This window comes from Tetrao urogallus, assembly GCF_951394365.1.
Source record: "Tetrao urogallus genome assembly, chromosome: Z".
Classification (NCBI taxonomy): Eukaryota; Metazoa; Chordata; class Aves; order Galliformes; family Phasianidae; genus Tetrao; species Tetrao urogallus.
The window spans coordinates 44,350,253-44,367,346 of record NC_136816.1 but is presented as its reverse complement, the minus strand read 5'-3'; the positions used below and the strand labels follow the sequence as shown (position 1 = coordinate 44,367,346).

The following is a 17,094-nucleotide window of genomic DNA, read 5'->3' as shown; positions in this document are numbered from 1 at the left end:
CCTTTGTGGGACACAAAGTTTTGAAGATAAAGGTGTCTGGAAGGAACAAAGGCTGGTAAGGCAGACAGGGTAATGTCTTATCCCAACAAAGAGCCAGAGCATTGCAGCAGCAAGTCACGTTGCAAGTCCATTGTAGCAAGAATAATCCAAGACCAAGTTAGGAAATCATGTCCTTGGGTCCAGATCTGGACATGAGACATCTGCATCACACACAGGAAAGATGGCAAACCAAGTTTCTATGTTCTCATCAGTGGTAGAGTTCAGTGTGTTTTCAGTCAGTTCTCACCAGTGGTTTTCATCTCAGTGTGCAACTTATTATCACCACATGAAGGGGAACATAAACCACAGAACTGACATAATACGGGGTACTACTCACTGATTTGTCATAAACATTTAAGAGGATGGTTCCTCCATCTTTACTGGAAAAGATCATTTTTTATTTTTGCATTCTATTAAGCACAGGAGAAGATCTAGTCTTAAATTGCTAGTTGTTTTGGTTTTTGGTTTTTTGGTTTTTGGTTTTTTTTTGTTTGTTTAAGATTGATTTGTTCTGGGTGGTTTGTTGTTTTCTTATTGTAGTGTATGGTGAAGTAGTGGTTGAAATGACCTTGTTTGTTTAAATTAGAATGTGAAAGCCCCACTTAGTCAGAAAGAAAGAAAAATGCCTTTCTGTGTTTTTCACTGTAAACATCACCAGTTATGACAGATCTCAAAAAATACAGGCATTTTCAGGTTGACATAAAGGTCTTGGAGTACTACATGATCCATCAAAAAATCTTAACGCTGGCACACCTGTCATCTCTAAAAATTCTTTTCCATGAAAAATACAAGTTTACTTTTAAAACAATTGACAGAAATATCTTTTTTTTTTTTTTTTCCAGTACTCCTCTACTGACATCTTAACTGGACTACCTATGAACCTTGTTTAAGTTATGCATAGCAATACAGAAAGAGAGAAATATCTTTGTTAACAATAGTACTAACTTCTTTATTAAACAATCACAGAATCTCAGAATTGCAGGGGTTGGAAAGGACCTCAACAGATCTTTCAGTCCAACCCCCTGCTAAAGCAGATACCCTACAATAGGTCACACAGATAGGCATCCAGATGGGTCTTGAATACCTCCACAGAAGGAAACTCCACAGCCTCTCTGGGGAACCTGTTCCAGTGCTCCATCACCTTTTAACATAAAGTTCTTCCACATATTTGAATGGAATTTCCTATGTTCAAATTTTAGGCCACTATACTTTGTCCTCTTGCTATGCACCATCAATAAGAGCCTGGTCTCACCCATTTGCCTTCTACTTCTCTTTAATTATTTATAAACATTAATCAGATTTCCTCTCAATTTTCTTTTGCCCAGGCTGCATAGACTCAGGTTACTCACCCTTTTCTCATATGGGAGATGTTCCAGGCCCTTTATCATCTTTGGGATCCTCTATGATGTCATAGGTTGAAAAGGATCTGAAAGCCCATCCAGTTCCAACCTGATAACCTGGCTTGCCCAGGACCCCATCCAGTCAGGCCTTGAACACCTCCAGAAATGGGACATCCACAACTTCTGTGTGCGACCTGTTCCTGTGCCTCACCATCCTCAGAGTAAAGAATATCTTCCTAATATCCAATTTTCATCTTAGAGTTTGAAGCCACTTCCCTTTATCCTATCACAGTTAGACTGTGTAAAAAGTCGGTCTCCCTCCTCACTCTAAACTCTCTCAAGTACCAGAAGGCCACAATGAGGTCTCCGCAGAGTTTTCTCATCTTCAACCTAAGCAAGTGCAGCACAGATGTGATGCTCATCTGACTGTATCTCTGAATCTTTCTTTCTCCCTCTCCAAAAAATGGTAATAATGTTTCCCTTTTTCAAGTCCCCAGGGACTTTTCCTATGTGATGGATAATGGCTTGACACCTAATAAGCTATTAAAAGGGAAAGGAAGAAAGGGAGAAAGGGAAAAAGAAAAGAAAATGATAAAAAGGAAAAAAAATAGGCTGTAACAGAAAACAAAACAAAGGGTAGAAAAGCGAAAAGGATCACGTAAGGGTTATCAGAGAATCCTTCCTGCAGATGGATAGTCAGTTAAAGATTTGGAGGCATGGAGAAACTTCATAAAATCTTTGGTACTACACTGAATCAAGCTACAGAGTGTTTGATTACACACCAAATGTAATGGCAAAGTTCACTGCTGTCATGCACTGCTGATGGGCATGAATAAGCAATGCTCAGAAAAAAACTATTTCAGTGGCCTACCAGAGGTGGGTATACTCTCCTGTTTTTACTTCTGCAGAAGTAGGTGTAAGCAATCAGTTTTCTGCTGAATGCATGTTATGCTGTAACTGAAATTCATTAATTTCACTGTTAATTTATTGTCCTGGTTGCAATTAAGATGTATCTTGGCAAAAAATTCTTGCCTCACTGAAAACCATCTTTACTGATAAATAAAAAAGGAAATAATGGCTTGAGTGAGAATAATTTTGGCCCCTGCAAATATTACAGTGGTGTTTTGTTCAGTCCAGAGAGTGCTTTTCTCTTATTTTTGTTTAACTATTTTACACAGCACCTGCTCAGAATTTAACATTTCAGAATATTCCAATGTAATGATTGTGTTTTAATTTGATTATCAAAATAAATAGTTAAATAGAAAACTGTAAGCTTAATGTGTTTCATTTTCTAAATGACGTCTCTTTGTCATTTATTTCAGTTTGATCTTAAAAAAAACATTTGAAGTATTAAAAAAAAAAAGTCTGGTATATGCAGACTTCCCCAGTGCCCTTTGTATGTTTTCAAATGAACCTTTCTTTGCAAGTAATTTAAAAAAAAAAACAAAAAACCGTTCATAGTTGTTCTGTTTTGAATCAAGTACTTATCTCTGACCTTTGCTAAAACTTATAAAATCACAAGGAGATAAGCATGAAAGAAATCATGTGCTGCTCAAGTACTTAAAGTCCAGGGAAAGGCACTGAAGTAGAAAGGGAGATTAATAGGAGAGTGAGGCCAAGCCATGCTGTGTTGGTAGAACACGGATTAGCAGGCAGACTGTAACAGGAAAGAAATTAGCAGTGCTTATTTTGAGTTAGACACAGTTAGCCCCAGAACACAGAGAGATACAACAGGATCTCAGCAGAGAAGAGGTGCCAGAAAGACAGAAGAGGTACAACACATGGAGAATTGTAGCTTTATTTTCCAATGGAGCTGCCTTTAAGAACAGCAAGCAGATACAGAGGGATAACACTAGCTAGAAAACAGAATACACTAGTTAAATGCAGGAGAGAAAAATGTGAAATTAAAAAAAAAAAGATTGAAAAATAGGTGTTTTAGACAAGTTTAAATATTTTGTGGTAGTGATGTAAATCTGGCTGGCAGATGTGCAACATGAATGAACATTTAGGAACTGTTTAGAAGTCGATGTATAAATATATCTCTGCAGGTTATTACTATCTTTCTCATAGATAATTAGAGAAGGAAATAACATTAGTAGAAATTGTTGTTTTTTCTCATTAGGCCATCAAAGTACATATTTCAGAAGTACTTGCTGAGGTGAGAGGAATGGACTGAAGGTTTGTGTTGCTTATTTTCATTCTTTATCTGTTTTTCTCTTGGTGTAGAGGGAGCTGGGTGTCCTGTCACTGGAGAGGAGACGAAAGTGAGTACGGATCAAAGTTCTCAGAAGGAGCCAGCCCTGCTGAACCTGTTGCCATGCAGCTCCCCATGCTGCTGTTCCTTTCCCTGCCACTATTTCTTAACATATTTGAACCAGCTGGAGCTCAGTTCCCTCGCCAGTGCACTACCATCGAGTCTCTGAGAAGTGGGATGTGTTGCCCAGATTATTTCCCTGTGTTTGGGCCTGGTACCGATCGGTGCGGAGTGTCTACAGGGAGAGGCCGGTGTGTGCAGGTGACAGTAGACTCGCGACCCCATGGCCCACAGTACATCCATGATGGGAGGGATGACCGCGAGCAATGGCCCATACGCTTCTTCAACCAAACCTGCAGGTGCAATGGTAATTTCTCTGGTTACAACTGTGGGTCATGTCGCCCTGGATGGACTGGACCTACGTGTAGCCAGCAAATCAATATAGGTAAGAACATCAGAAATACGAAAACTTCTTGTTGCGTCTTGATTTTAATTTTGATTGATTATCTTTTTTTCTTTAATACGTAAAATGTCCCTTATATTTATATAAAAATGTACTTTAGGTGTTATTAAGGCAGATGTTAAGTGAGCTGTCTAACTTGTGTACAAAGTACCTACACTGACTATACAAAAGGAAGAAACAAAACCTGTAGTCAGAGCAAGATTAAGACCAATCCTACTATAGAACATATTCATCTTTAAAATTTTGTATTCTTTGGAATTATTTAGTAGTAAAATCATATGTATAAACATATGTGTGTGTTTGTGAGAATATGTAGGAATACATATCTATATATCCTGATCAATATCTTGTAAATATTTGAAGTGTGATAGCAGCACTTCTGATTCACAGTCTCATAATATATTTCCAGTCTACACACTTCATCAAAATTTTTACTTACGTAGTTGCTACCAATATCTTTAAAAGCCTTAACACAAGACTGTAAGATATTCAGATGAGAGAGCATAGTGACTGATGGACCTTCCAGAGCACTGCGCAGTTTCAGTTTAGTGTTCACTATCAGTAAACAGATGTTTCAAAAAAAGAAAAGAAAGAATAGATGATACTATGACTTTTTTCATAACTGAAAAGCATTATGAATGAACAAGATTTTATCGTTTATTAGTGAAAATCTATAGATGATACTAAAATGCTGTAAAATTCATAACCCCTCAGATGAATGATGGATTCCACTGACATGAGAAACAACAGGTTCCTGACATAAAAGTGCAATGCCTCTTCCAGAATCAAAACTCAGCACTGCCATTATTTTCACCAAATAGGAAATACTCCATGAATGCAAGCACATGCTCCAGCAAGAGTTAGCGAAGTTCAAATATTAATAATCATATTTCCAAAAAACATTTTATAGAGGGCTTAATGACTCATGCATTGAAGTGGCTAAGTCAAGTGGCACCCTCTGATTCTCTTAGGCCATTCCTATTAACAATGACAATAATTCTGAAAAGTACCAACAGCAATAACAAAATGTTAGCGCATGGAAACTTAGAACAGTAAATCTGCTAAACTAAAAGCAACTGTAGCTGAGGTAAGAACATTTTTTACTTTATTTTTCTCTAAAATATTAAGCAAATTACATTTATCACGCATAACAATATAAATTTAAATATGAAAAATTAACTTATTATTATGTTTTATGCTTCTGTATGGAGACCATATCTTCTGTCCATCCATAAACCTGGTCTCTGTTGCTTAGACATTAAAAATATTGGATTATTTTGACATATCTATATAAAATAGCTTTAAAATACATTTTGGTGCCTTCATATCTTCTAAATCCATGCCTAAATTTAGGAATAGTCCAAAAATGTTATTGTGGAGGATCATACATGTATTTTGGAAAATAATATGTTGAGACCCTGCTTGAAATCAACAACAAAAAATACCAGATAGGGTATCCAAGTAGAAAAACGTGTTTCAGAATTCACAGTCCTTGGAGGAAATTCATGCTTCAGAACAGCATTTCTATAAACCTCAGTGAGGCTAAAGTACCCTTCACTGAAACAACTTCCTTTTACACAGTGAATTACATTTATTTCTCAGCTTTTTTATTCATGCTGGAGACATACTGTTTCTTTTATCAATATAAACTCATTTGGCAATTATGGATTGCACAGTACATTTAATACTGAAAATGAGTGCACTGTGAAGAACAGCTTTGTGGGTTTTTATCTCACTTTCAGTCTAAACATAGCATGAAATCTTCTCAGACCTGTGAGACTGCTTTGAAGGTGACTGTTCCTTTCCTGATACTCTGATATTTCAAAAAGTCAGCTGCTCTCCTTGTTTGTAATTTTCTCAGTTTCTATGTGGATAAAAATAATTTAAAATACATAGGTTGCTCCACAGGTAAAGCTTCCTATTTATTTCGATGGAAACTACAGAGGCCACAAGGAGCACAATAACACTATTGGATGGAGCAGTAAAAGTAGGAGGCATTTCTTCCAGAAGAGCCCCCATTATTTTGGGGATATAACCACTAACATATCTACTTTTAACAGTAGTAGATAATGACATTCAAATGGGATGAATAAGATTTCAGACTTTATTTTCACTCAAATTCACCTTTCTGATAATATTTCCTATTTAATACACTGATTTGCCCCAGCAAAATCTCAAGGAATGCTTGAAGAGAAAGAGACTTACTCAGATTTATTAAGAACAAAATAAATTAGTCTTGTGAAATCAGACTTCACTTTCCAAGTCTATGTTAACATTTTTTTCTATATTCTCATAGTCAGAAGGAATCTTCTGGATTTTAGCACAGAAGAGAGAAGGCGATTTGTGAATGCTCTACACCAAGCCAAGGTGACAATCCACCCTGATATTGTCATTGCCACAAAGAGACGTGATGAAATATTTGGACCAGATGGCAACACACCACAGTTTGAAAATATCTCCATTTATAACTACTTTGTGTGGTCCCATTATTATTCTGTCAGGAAGACTTTCCTTGGTGTAGGGCAGCAGAGCTTTGAAAGAGTTGATTTCTCTCATGAAGGACCAGCTTTCGTCACATGGCATAGGTATCATCTGCTGCAGCTTGAGAGAGACATGCAGGTAAGGATGACAAAAACGTTGAGTCATGTGCTCCTACTGTGCATTGTATGGATGAATTTTTCATTCTCATATTGTCTCATAATAGACAAAATTATAGCAGCTTTTACCATATGTTGAAATTTTGCTTCAGTATCAGTATTAAAAAAGTTATACTAAACTTACTGGAATGTATTTAAGTTTTAGATAGACATTATAAAAATGCTAGTAGTAATAATATTTCAATTCAAGTAATAACAAAAACACATGTTATCTAAAACTCAATATAAAAGTGGATACATATTCCAGACTAGCCCATAGAAAGCATTTAATTGGACCAAAAAAAGGTAATTGCTAGTTTTGTACCAGAATCATGATTCTTGACTAACTTAAACTAATCAAAGCAGCAGAAATTCTAAAGAAAAGTATTGCAGAGATTCAGAATCACGTTATTTCTATAATTTATGCAACAGGTTAGACACATTAATGTTTTGTGAAACTCTGTTTCATAAATAAGTGGTTCTCTTGCTTTCCTTTCTTTGTGTAAAATTATTCATAAAAATAATATTTGATTGACTGTCATTCTTTTTAAGGAAGAGAAAATTGAGTTTTCAAGGTTGTTGCCAATTCTGCAATTGGCTTATTTTTTCAGTGTTCTACAAACATCACTGCCATTCTCAGGCCTTTAAAATATATGGAAAAAAAATGTGGTATGAATATTAAATGTTTCTTACTAAGCAATACGGTTTCATGGAAGTGGGGGATTTTATGAGAGGGATTTGGGACTCAGTTCAATGGTCTAAAAATTTGTTTTGGTGATCAGGCAAAGGTATCAAAGTGAAAAGCTACTGAAAGCTTTTCCATAAATTTCCTTGCATTTTCTCCTTTCCATGAAGCAGGACTCTGGTTCTTTTTAAGATATATTTAATGGATTTTGAATATCCCTCTAGCGATCTGTATCATGGATGCCTGTAGTAGAGATTTACTAGTGCCACATTTATATGTTTTAGAATATGCTACAGGATCCCACTTTTGGCCTTCCCTACTGGAACTTTGCAACAGGACAAAACACCTGCGATATCTGCTCAGATGACTTGATGGGGGCTAGAAGCAATTTTGATGTATCTCTGATCAGTCAGAATTCAATCTTCTCTCAGTGGCGTGTCCTGTGTGAAAGCATAGAAGACTATGATAGCTTGGGAACCATTTGTAATAGTAAGTATGACTAGTGAAAAGTGTTTCAGATGTTTATTTTTCCTTTAATAATAAGATTTTACATGGCAATGGATCTTTCCAGCTACAAAAAGTTTAAAGAAAGACTTTAGCCTTTTTTTGTCCTTCTTCAAAAGACTCTTCTTTTGAAGAGTCTTTTGGATATTTTTGATTCAAGATTCATCCATCAGTCTTCTGACATAGTAGTTATCACCTATCTTTCACTGAGGCACTGAATAGCTTGTAACAGAGAAAGAATCAAATTCTTTGATTCCACTTCTTAAGACATTACAGGACCATAGAATCATTTGAGTTGGAAGAGACCATTAAAGGTCGTCTTTTCCAAATCCCCTGTGATGAATAGGGGTACTTACAGCTAGAGCAGGTTGCTCAGAGCTCTGTACAGCCTGACTTTGAATGTCTCTAGGAGCGGAGCATCCACCAACTCTCTGGGCAACTAACATTTTCCCGTGCTTCTCTATCCTTATCATAAGAAACTTTTTCCTTATATCCAGTCTAAATCTTTCCCATTTTAGACTGAAAGCTTTTCTTCTTGTCCTATCACAAGAAGCCCTGCTAATGATTCTGTCCCCTTCTTTCTTATAGCCTTCCCTTCAGATACTGAAAGGCTGCTATCCAGCCACCTTGGAGCCTTCTCTTCTATAGGCTAAACAGCCCCAGCTCTCTCAGGCTGTACTTGTAGGAGAAGTGTTCCTTCTTCAGCAGTGCCTCCTTAAATCTTGTGCCATGTATAATTTGAATTGGCAGCATCATGTTTTAGCTGAAGCTTAAGCTTTCTTCTTACTTCTCCACTTACAACCTTCAAGGTTTACATTTCTAACGAGAAAAAATATGTAAATACATATGTTAGCTATGTGGAGTGTATTTTGTATAGGAGGAGTACAGAATCCTATTACACATCTCAGCTACAAGAGCTAAAAATTCTGTATCTGCATGGAAATAGGGTATTATATAGCACATAATTATTATTATTAATTAATAATACTGAATTCAATGCCTACCTAGTTATCTATATTTCTTTCCCCAGCTACTTTACCAAGATGTCCTCAAAATATTGTTCTAGATCTCATCAAGAGATCACATGAAAAATTACGGGAAATTTTCCCCAAACACTTGTAGAACCACAAATTTCAGTAAGAGGCATCTAGATGTTTTCTGAAATCAGTTGTGCAAAGGATTAACACACAGATTAGCACATAGAACTTTATGAGGATTCAGGTTATTTTCCTGAGTGAAGGATCTGACTTTCTGTATAGTTTAAAAGTCATTTGTGTTATCTTTTTTTTCTTTTCTTCCCCCCCCCTCCCCCCCCCCCCCCCCCCCCCCACACACACAATTCAGTCATTAGGAGGATGCATTCTCTGGTCTAGTGTTCTACATCATTTTTGTTTTCTCACTTCTCTCCACCCCCAGGCACTGAAGGTGGTCCCATCCGCAGAAATCCTGCTGGAAATGTTGCACGGCCCATGGTACAACGTCTCCCAGAGCCTGAGGATGTTGCTCTGTGTTTGGAAGTTGGTATATTTGACACTCCTCCTTTTTACTCCAACTCAACAGACAGTTTCCGTAACACAGTAGAAGGTGAGCAGTGCAAACAAAAAGACTTGGTACAGCTCCAAATACATCAAGGTAGCAGACTCAGCATTTTTCCTGTTGAAAGTGAGCTTGGAGACAGTTTACAGGGTACTAAGAATACACTGTTCTTAGAAATAAGTATTAGCTTATTAACAGAAATAACTCTGGATTAATTACTGGATAATTACTCTAAGTAAATTGATAGTGTATGTCAGTTCTTCGAGTGTATAAAATCCGTAAAACTGTTTCACAGATATACTAAGTAAAATCTAGCAAAGATCCATCCTGAGTACAATTCTCCTAGCAAAAAGTTTCTGTAAAGGAAAACAGACAGTCTTTGACCACAAAAGATGCAGAAGCTTTATCATCCTTAAGCAACTCAAATGTGCTCAAAGAAGCTATTCTTGTAAATTAATTATAACAAACAAAGGAAAGAAAAAGCCTTGGTAGTATATGTTGGAATTACATTAAAGTAGTAACAGTTGAGGACTCCTTGATTAACTGCTGGACATGCTGCAATTTGCGTGTCCTTCTCTCTCAGCCATATAGTTTTGTCCTTTCTCAAACTCTGCACTTTAAATTTTCAGTCACTGGGGTATGAATACACATATCACCCTCAGCAAGTTTGCTGATGACACCAAGCTGAGTGGTGCAGGTGACATGGTGGAAGGAAGGGATGCCATTCAGAGGGACCTCAACAGACTTGAAAGGTGGACCCAGGTGAATCTAATCAGGTTCAACACAGCAAAGTGCAAGGTTTTGCACTTGGGCCAGAGGAATCACAGGCAATCACAGGCATATATACAGACTGGAAGGAGCGGTCCTTGAGAGCAGCCCTGCAGAGAAGGACCTGGGGGTCCTGATGGATGAAAAACCTACTGAGCCAGAAGTGTGCTCTTGCAGCTTGGAAAGAAAATAGTATCCTGGGCTGTATTAGAAGAGGGGTGGTCAGCATGGACAGGGAGGTGCTTGTCCCCCTTCTGGAGTACTGCTTCCAGGTCTGGGGCCCCAATACAAGAAAGACAGAGCTGTTGGAGAGGGTCCAGAGGAGGGCCACGAAGATGATCAGGGAACTGGAGCACCTCCCCTACGAAGACAGGCTGAGGGAGCTGGACTTGTTCAGCCTGGAGAAAAGAAGGCTGCAGAGTGATCTAATTGCAGCCTTTCGGTACCTAAAGGGAGCCTACAAACAGGAGGGGAATCAACTCTTTGAAACTGTAGTTAGTAGCAGGACAAGGGGAATGGTTTTAAGTTGAGGGAGGGCAGATTTAAGTTGGATGTCAGGGGGAAATTCTTTACTATGAGAGTGGTGAGGTGCTGGAACAGGCTGCCCAGGCAGGCTGTGGATGCCCTGTCCCTGGAGGTGTTCAAGGGCAGATTGCATGGGGTCCTGGGCAGCTTGTTCTAGTATTAAATGTGGAGGTTGATGGCCCTTGCTGTGGCAGGGGGGATTGGAGATTCATGATACTTGAGGTTCGTTCCAACCCGGGCCATCCTGTGACTCCATTCTGTGATATCCCAGCATAGAAACCAGTCTAAAGATCTGAGACACATTATTCAACCAGCATCTTGGTGTTTTCTTCTGCACTTTAATAATCCAGAGTTTTTAAATGGAAAGACTTATGCAAGGAATTTCGAAATTTATGAGAAGAGTTATGAAATGACAGTTCAGATCACTGTCTAATACAAACATACTAATATTCTGACACTCCTGAAGAACATCATTCATACGACAGAGTAGGATCTGCTCCATTTTCTTGCTCTTGGAGAACAAAAACAAGTATCCGTATCAAACTTTTAAGTATATATAAAAGTTTGGGATACTTATCACATCTGGAAAATGTGTTATCATGGCTTCAGCCAAGTTATTGATCTGCCTCCGAATTTACTGAACTGCTTGAATACTGGAAAGTTTTTCAGAATGCTTCAGATCTTGACCTATGGCATTGGAGTTATCAGGTGGTTGATACCAACAGTGTTTTGTAGGGCACTTCTTTGAAAATAAATACAGCATGTGAAACTCTCTGAGATGTGCTAGCATAATACAAGGAAATGATTGGTAAAAGCATGACACCTGGAAAATTTCAATAGAAGTTAACATCTTAAAAATTAATCCTGCAATTGAAAGTTATTTCACTTACACTAAGAGATGTTTAGATTCAAGATATAAAATTTAATTTTCATGTTATTATGTGCTTTATTTTTGCTGTTTTTACTTTAGATCCTATCAGCCTTGCACTCCACATTCTCAGCATTCTTTCTTGAAGCATATTTGAAAGTTGCACATGGGAATTACGCTTGGGAATTATGCATCCTAGGGACATTTCTCAAATGCCAGTAGTTAGAGAATAAGCTATAATTTATGCCAAACAAGGCAGCACAACAAATGAAAGCCTTTCAGAGAAAAAACAATATCCAGTTGGGACTGCATCTTCCAAACAAAATGTTCACTGGAATTTTTTGTGTTGTTCTTTGTTTGCATATTCAGGGTACAGTGATCCTTCAGGAAAATATGACCCAGCAGTTCGAAGCCTTCACAACCTGGCTCACCTATTTTTGAATGGAACAGGAGGGCAAACACATTTATCACCAAATGATCCCATTTTTGTCCTCCTGCACACCTTTACAGATGCTGTTTTTGATGAGTGGCTCAGAAGATATTCAGCTGGTAAGATGCGCTATGGATGGAGATGGGAGGAATGTCTGTCTTTGTAGTCACGAGATGTGAGGAGCTTCTAGTGGGACAGCAAAATGTCTCCAAGCTCAGGAGAGAAGATTAGAATTCTAGCAGTTAATAAATTTAATGAAGACAGAGTAATAGCAAGTAAGCTCGCTTCCTCACCCCTCTGACATCCATTTTCAAATCACTGTCTGTGAAAGGACTTGAACACAGATGCCAGGCATAATTCAAGAAAATAAAGTGTGCAAAAGCATGATGTCTGACAGTGTAACCATCTAAGTTCAATGCACTGTGGATCTTCCCTTACTGTTAGGGGTAAATATTTATGTTTCCTCCTGACGAAAAAAAATCAGTTGCCTTGTACATCCTCGCCACTGATTCTGACCACATTTTTTATTCATTACTAGAACTCCAGAACCATAATAATATCTATAGCTATTCCTCTTTAGATATTTCATATCTAAATTATGATAACTGGTGTAACTGTTGCTGCCTATTCTCCTGCGACTCTGAAATACAAAAAGAAAGGGAATAAAGGAGAAAGTGAATGAAAGTGAGGAAGGAAAAAGGAAGAAGGAAGTGCAAGGAAGGATGGAAGGAAAGAAGGAAGCAAAAATGAAAAGAAAGAAAGAAAGAGGTTGGCATCAGTGAACTGGGGAGAGAATTCTATGTTACTCAAACATCTGTGCTCTGGTCTGTACAAAGAGGCAACTGTATTACTCTTAAACAATCCAGCCCCCTCTGCCTTCTACAGAAGATGGTTGCTGTTGAACAACTGAGGCTTCTTTGTGCAGCGTCCACAACCTACAGCATGGGCTTTTCCATGCCAACTCTCAGAGAAAAAACTGTATGTCTTTGTGGTACTTACATGACATCACAAGTTTTTCCATTGTATTACTGAATGGAAGTTTGGCTTGTGGGTTTGTTTTGTTTTGTTTTGTTTTCAGCTGACCTTTTCCCGACTTACCATAAAATTCCAGAAAACTTCCACTGGAAATCATATCAGCTGCCCATCTGAAATGCTCGAGATCTTTGACGCAGTTGCAGTGTTAGATCACAGCAAAAAGGGTTTCCTTGTCCTCATGTTTGTACTCCTCCTTGCTCAAGCAGAAAGAAATGAATGTCTACCACAGGCTTAATTCTCAACAATTTACTGGGGGGACAGGAGAGGAGAAGAAAGAAGCTTCTCAAGTGCCCTGAGTCACTATTAAAAAAAACTGAAATCTTTCAAATGATATAATGATTTCAATTTCATTTACAGAAGTGTGATTTAAATTTCTAATTTAGATATCTCTACATATCCCTTGGAGAATGCCCCTATTGGACATAACCGGGAGTACAACATGGTGCCTTTCTGGCCTCCAGTTACGAATAATGAAATGTTTGTTACTGCACCAGAAAACCTGGGATACAGCTATGACATTGAGTGGCCAGGTAAACTATCCAATCTAGGTGTTAACTCTTTTTCTCCCACCATGTTTTTCTCCTTTAAAGCTTACATATCATACAAAAAATCTGAACAAAATTTGTTCAAATTACATAATATTTGATGATTTTGTAAAGGCCTATTTCTCTTTGCTCTTCTGGTCTTCCAAATCAGTTGCATTTGAGATTTAGTACGAATTCATAGCTAGCCATTGCAAACAGCTCTCCCTACCCAACAGAGTTCTTGAGGAAGTTATTTGTATGTATTATTTGCACTTTGTCGTTATTCCTGTATCACGTGTCTTCCTTAAGACACATGATGTTTTACTCTCTTACTTAACAGAGTGCAAGCCAGATAGCAGAAGAGACGTCCAGGCCCATTTGTCACATTTCAGAACAAATAACCAAACTAAATTTCAGCTACTTCTAATTCAAAATTCAGTAAATCATGACAGATATTGAGCTTTGGCCTGTCCCTTTAATAGCATTTACTTTTAATAAATTTTTCTTATGCTTTCCTTCCTCTAGGTCGGGCTCTTCGTGTAACAGAAATGATAACTATTGCAATAGTGACTGCACTCATTCTTGTTGCAATTATCTTTGCTGCTGCTGCATGCATTGTACGTGCCAAGAAGAATAGGAATGAGTTGCATCAGCCTCTTCTCACTGATCAGTATCAACACTATTCAGATGATTATGATGGCATATCAACACCGGGCCAGTCTGTCGTATGAAGAGATGACTGTGACTAAAACTGATTATTTTGTCGTCATATTTTTAAATGTTTGTCATCCAACTGCTTTAAAATAAAGAGCATAAACTGTCAGCTGTCCTGATATATTTGTTTCAAGCTTTACCTCCACCCTGATCACACTCAGATGTCAATAAATCATCCTTTGAAATGCTAATTTTATGTTGACTTTAGTAGAATTTCTCTCATTATTCAGGGCTCACATACAGGCTCTCTTCATGTACATTTCTGAAAAATATCTGGTAAAATTTAATAACACACTGAAACTCAATGTAATTTGACTTTATTTAGCCTCTATATCTGGAATCTTTTGCAGGGTATTTTTGTGAAAGCATAAGGCAAAGTCAAGAATGGGACTGAGCAAGTGCAGAACTCAGTAGCAAAGGCAACTTGATTCAAAAGCACAATCCAAAATACAAGTCAGAACTTTCAGCTAAGTTAGCAGAAATATGCTTCTGTTGTGCTAGGCATGGAGCTACAAGGGAATACCGAGAGGAAGGTTATGCCTGGAATCCATCATTCCTCTTGGAATACTCAGTGTTTCTGAGTGTCTTTGTGAAAAGAGATCACCACTGATAACCCACTCCAGCCTTTGGACACATCAGCCCTGAATTCAAACACAACTGCTTGAAGAAAGCATCCCTTTGAAAGGACAGTTGTTAGCAGCCTTTTTTCTATCATGAATATTATTAACAATTATTATTATTGTTATTACTATTCACTAAACTACTCACTTTCTCTCTCTTATTATCTCCTTTACAGATTATACTATCCACAGCAATGAGAGAAATTAATTCAGTTCCCTCCTTCTGAGAGAATTTAAAGTTACACATCTTGTATGTAACAGAAGTCCCTTGGTATAATACTGAAAAATGATTTGGAAAAATTGTCATATTCAAATGTTGTTGAACATATTGTGCTAAAATCTCAGGATTCATGAGCCAGCAGGAGAACAACAATCTGAAGCCTGCTTTTGCATCCTGAAGAAGTGTGTGAGGAACTTTGGGCTTACATCTCACCTCCTCTCTCTCACTGTACTTGATAAAATTTACCTGATCACCTTCTCATGCTGGCTTAGAGAACCTATTTGTATACACTTTTTTTTTATATTAGAGAAATTCCTGGGGTCAGATTAATGAATCCCACACCATGTACACAGTCCTCTCATCATCAAACCATAAAGCTGAGCTCTCTCTTGGATTGAACTCCTTCAGTAAGCAACAGCTATCCTAGTCGGTAAGTTATGAGGCAAAACAAAGAGCCACGCAGCTCTTTCCAGCTCTTTTCTATCTGCAGTGCTGAATTCTATGGTTGCAGTGGGTTATGAGGTGTGCTCGAAGCACACATAGGATGCAAAGGGATATATATTTTACACCTTGACAGTGATACGAATAGTAAAGAAAGCACTCACAACTTAATTTACAAACCATAAGACATGGACAACATCAAAATTTTATGTAAGCAGCTTATATTTATTTTTACCACTGTGACTCATTTTACTCAGTTATGAAATGGGGATAATAAAATTTTCCTTATAAATTTCTTTTACTTCTGTGGATGAAACAAAAAGCACAGAAGCTTGATTATAGAAGGAAAATGGCATGGCAAAATAAGATCTTTTGAAGAGGACTTTGGACATTAAAGTCATTCAATACTTAAAATGGAAACATACATTTTGAGCATGCCATAAGTCTTATAGCTGAATGACTAAGAAGACCTGCCTAATAGTTGCACTGCCACACAAAAATGAGGGAGGCAAGGCAAGGACTTATAAAGAAAAGAAACAGCAACATGGGAATTAAAGAAAAAAGGAATGTAGAGAACTGTGTCAGTTATAAGTTAGTTCTTTGGTGACTTTTTGCAGTACTTTGAATTACACCTGGGTTTAGCGAAAAACATTCCTACTTTCCACTGAAGTTGTTAGGTGTTTGCTCCTGAACTAATATGACAGGAAATCTAGTTTAGGCTTGAAATTTCAAACTGCCAGCAGAATTAAGAGAGCCAAAAATGCACCAGAAATTAGATAACTTTTAGTCTTTCGCTGGCTTTGTGAAGGCAAGAGCAGGTAGCAAAAAATCACAAAGAGAAGAGGAGACAAGAAGATTTTGAAAATACAGTAACTAAGTTCTAAGCGCAGTAATTGTGAAGGGCAGTAATTGTGAAGGGATATCCATGGGAAGGTTTCTTAGTATAGGGTTGTAACACAGTTAGCTGAAGTGATGAAACAATAGAACAAAGTCAATGTTGAACAGATGACAATGCAAAAAGCAGCTGTGATGTAGGAAACAAGAAATTGGCTCTATTAGGAACAAACTGAAAGGAAGCTCAGAATTGGATGCAAGCAAAGATCTCTGAAGTATTGCTTGACAAAAGCTTACACATAAATAAGAAATATATAATTTATGTATCACGCAGAAATTGGCAAAAAAGTTGGTATGATGCAAAGTGAATTGAAACCCTTGAGTGCAAATAGTGATAGTGGTTTGGTTTTTTTTTTTCCACAAAAAGTTATTAGCTTAATAAACTGCCATATTGTCATTGCTTTCACTTAGCTAACAGTGACTATTTCATGAAAAAAATATATATGTTTAGACCTCTTAAGAGTCCTCTTAAATGAAGATGTTAAGATTTGCCTTCTTAGTCCTCTAAGTTTTGTCTTTTGAAATTTATTTTTCTTATAAAAAAAAAAAAGTGATTAGTGAATTAAAATAAAGAAAAAGCAACTCAGATTCTCTCCAG

At 37.4% G+C, this 17,094-nt stretch overlaps 1 protein-coding gene across 1 annotated transcript; it reads left to right on the top strand.

Moving 5' to 3' along the window:
- Nucleotides 1-3,696: 3,696 nt before the first annotated feature.
- On the top strand, nt 3,697-14,338 carry TYRP1 (tyrosinase related protein 1; the record flags this gene model as incomplete). Its single annotated transcript, XM_079548882.1, has 7 exons — nt 3,697-4,078; nt 6,393-6,715; nt 7,702-7,906; nt 9,338-9,505; nt 11,988-12,167; nt 13,467-13,613; nt 14,133-14,338. 7 exons carry the CDS (start codon nt 3,697-3,699, stop codon nt 14,336-14,338), a joined length of 1,611 nt encoding a protein of 536 aa, XP_079405008.1.
- Between the last annotated feature and the right edge of the window lie 2,756 nt (nt 14,339-17,094).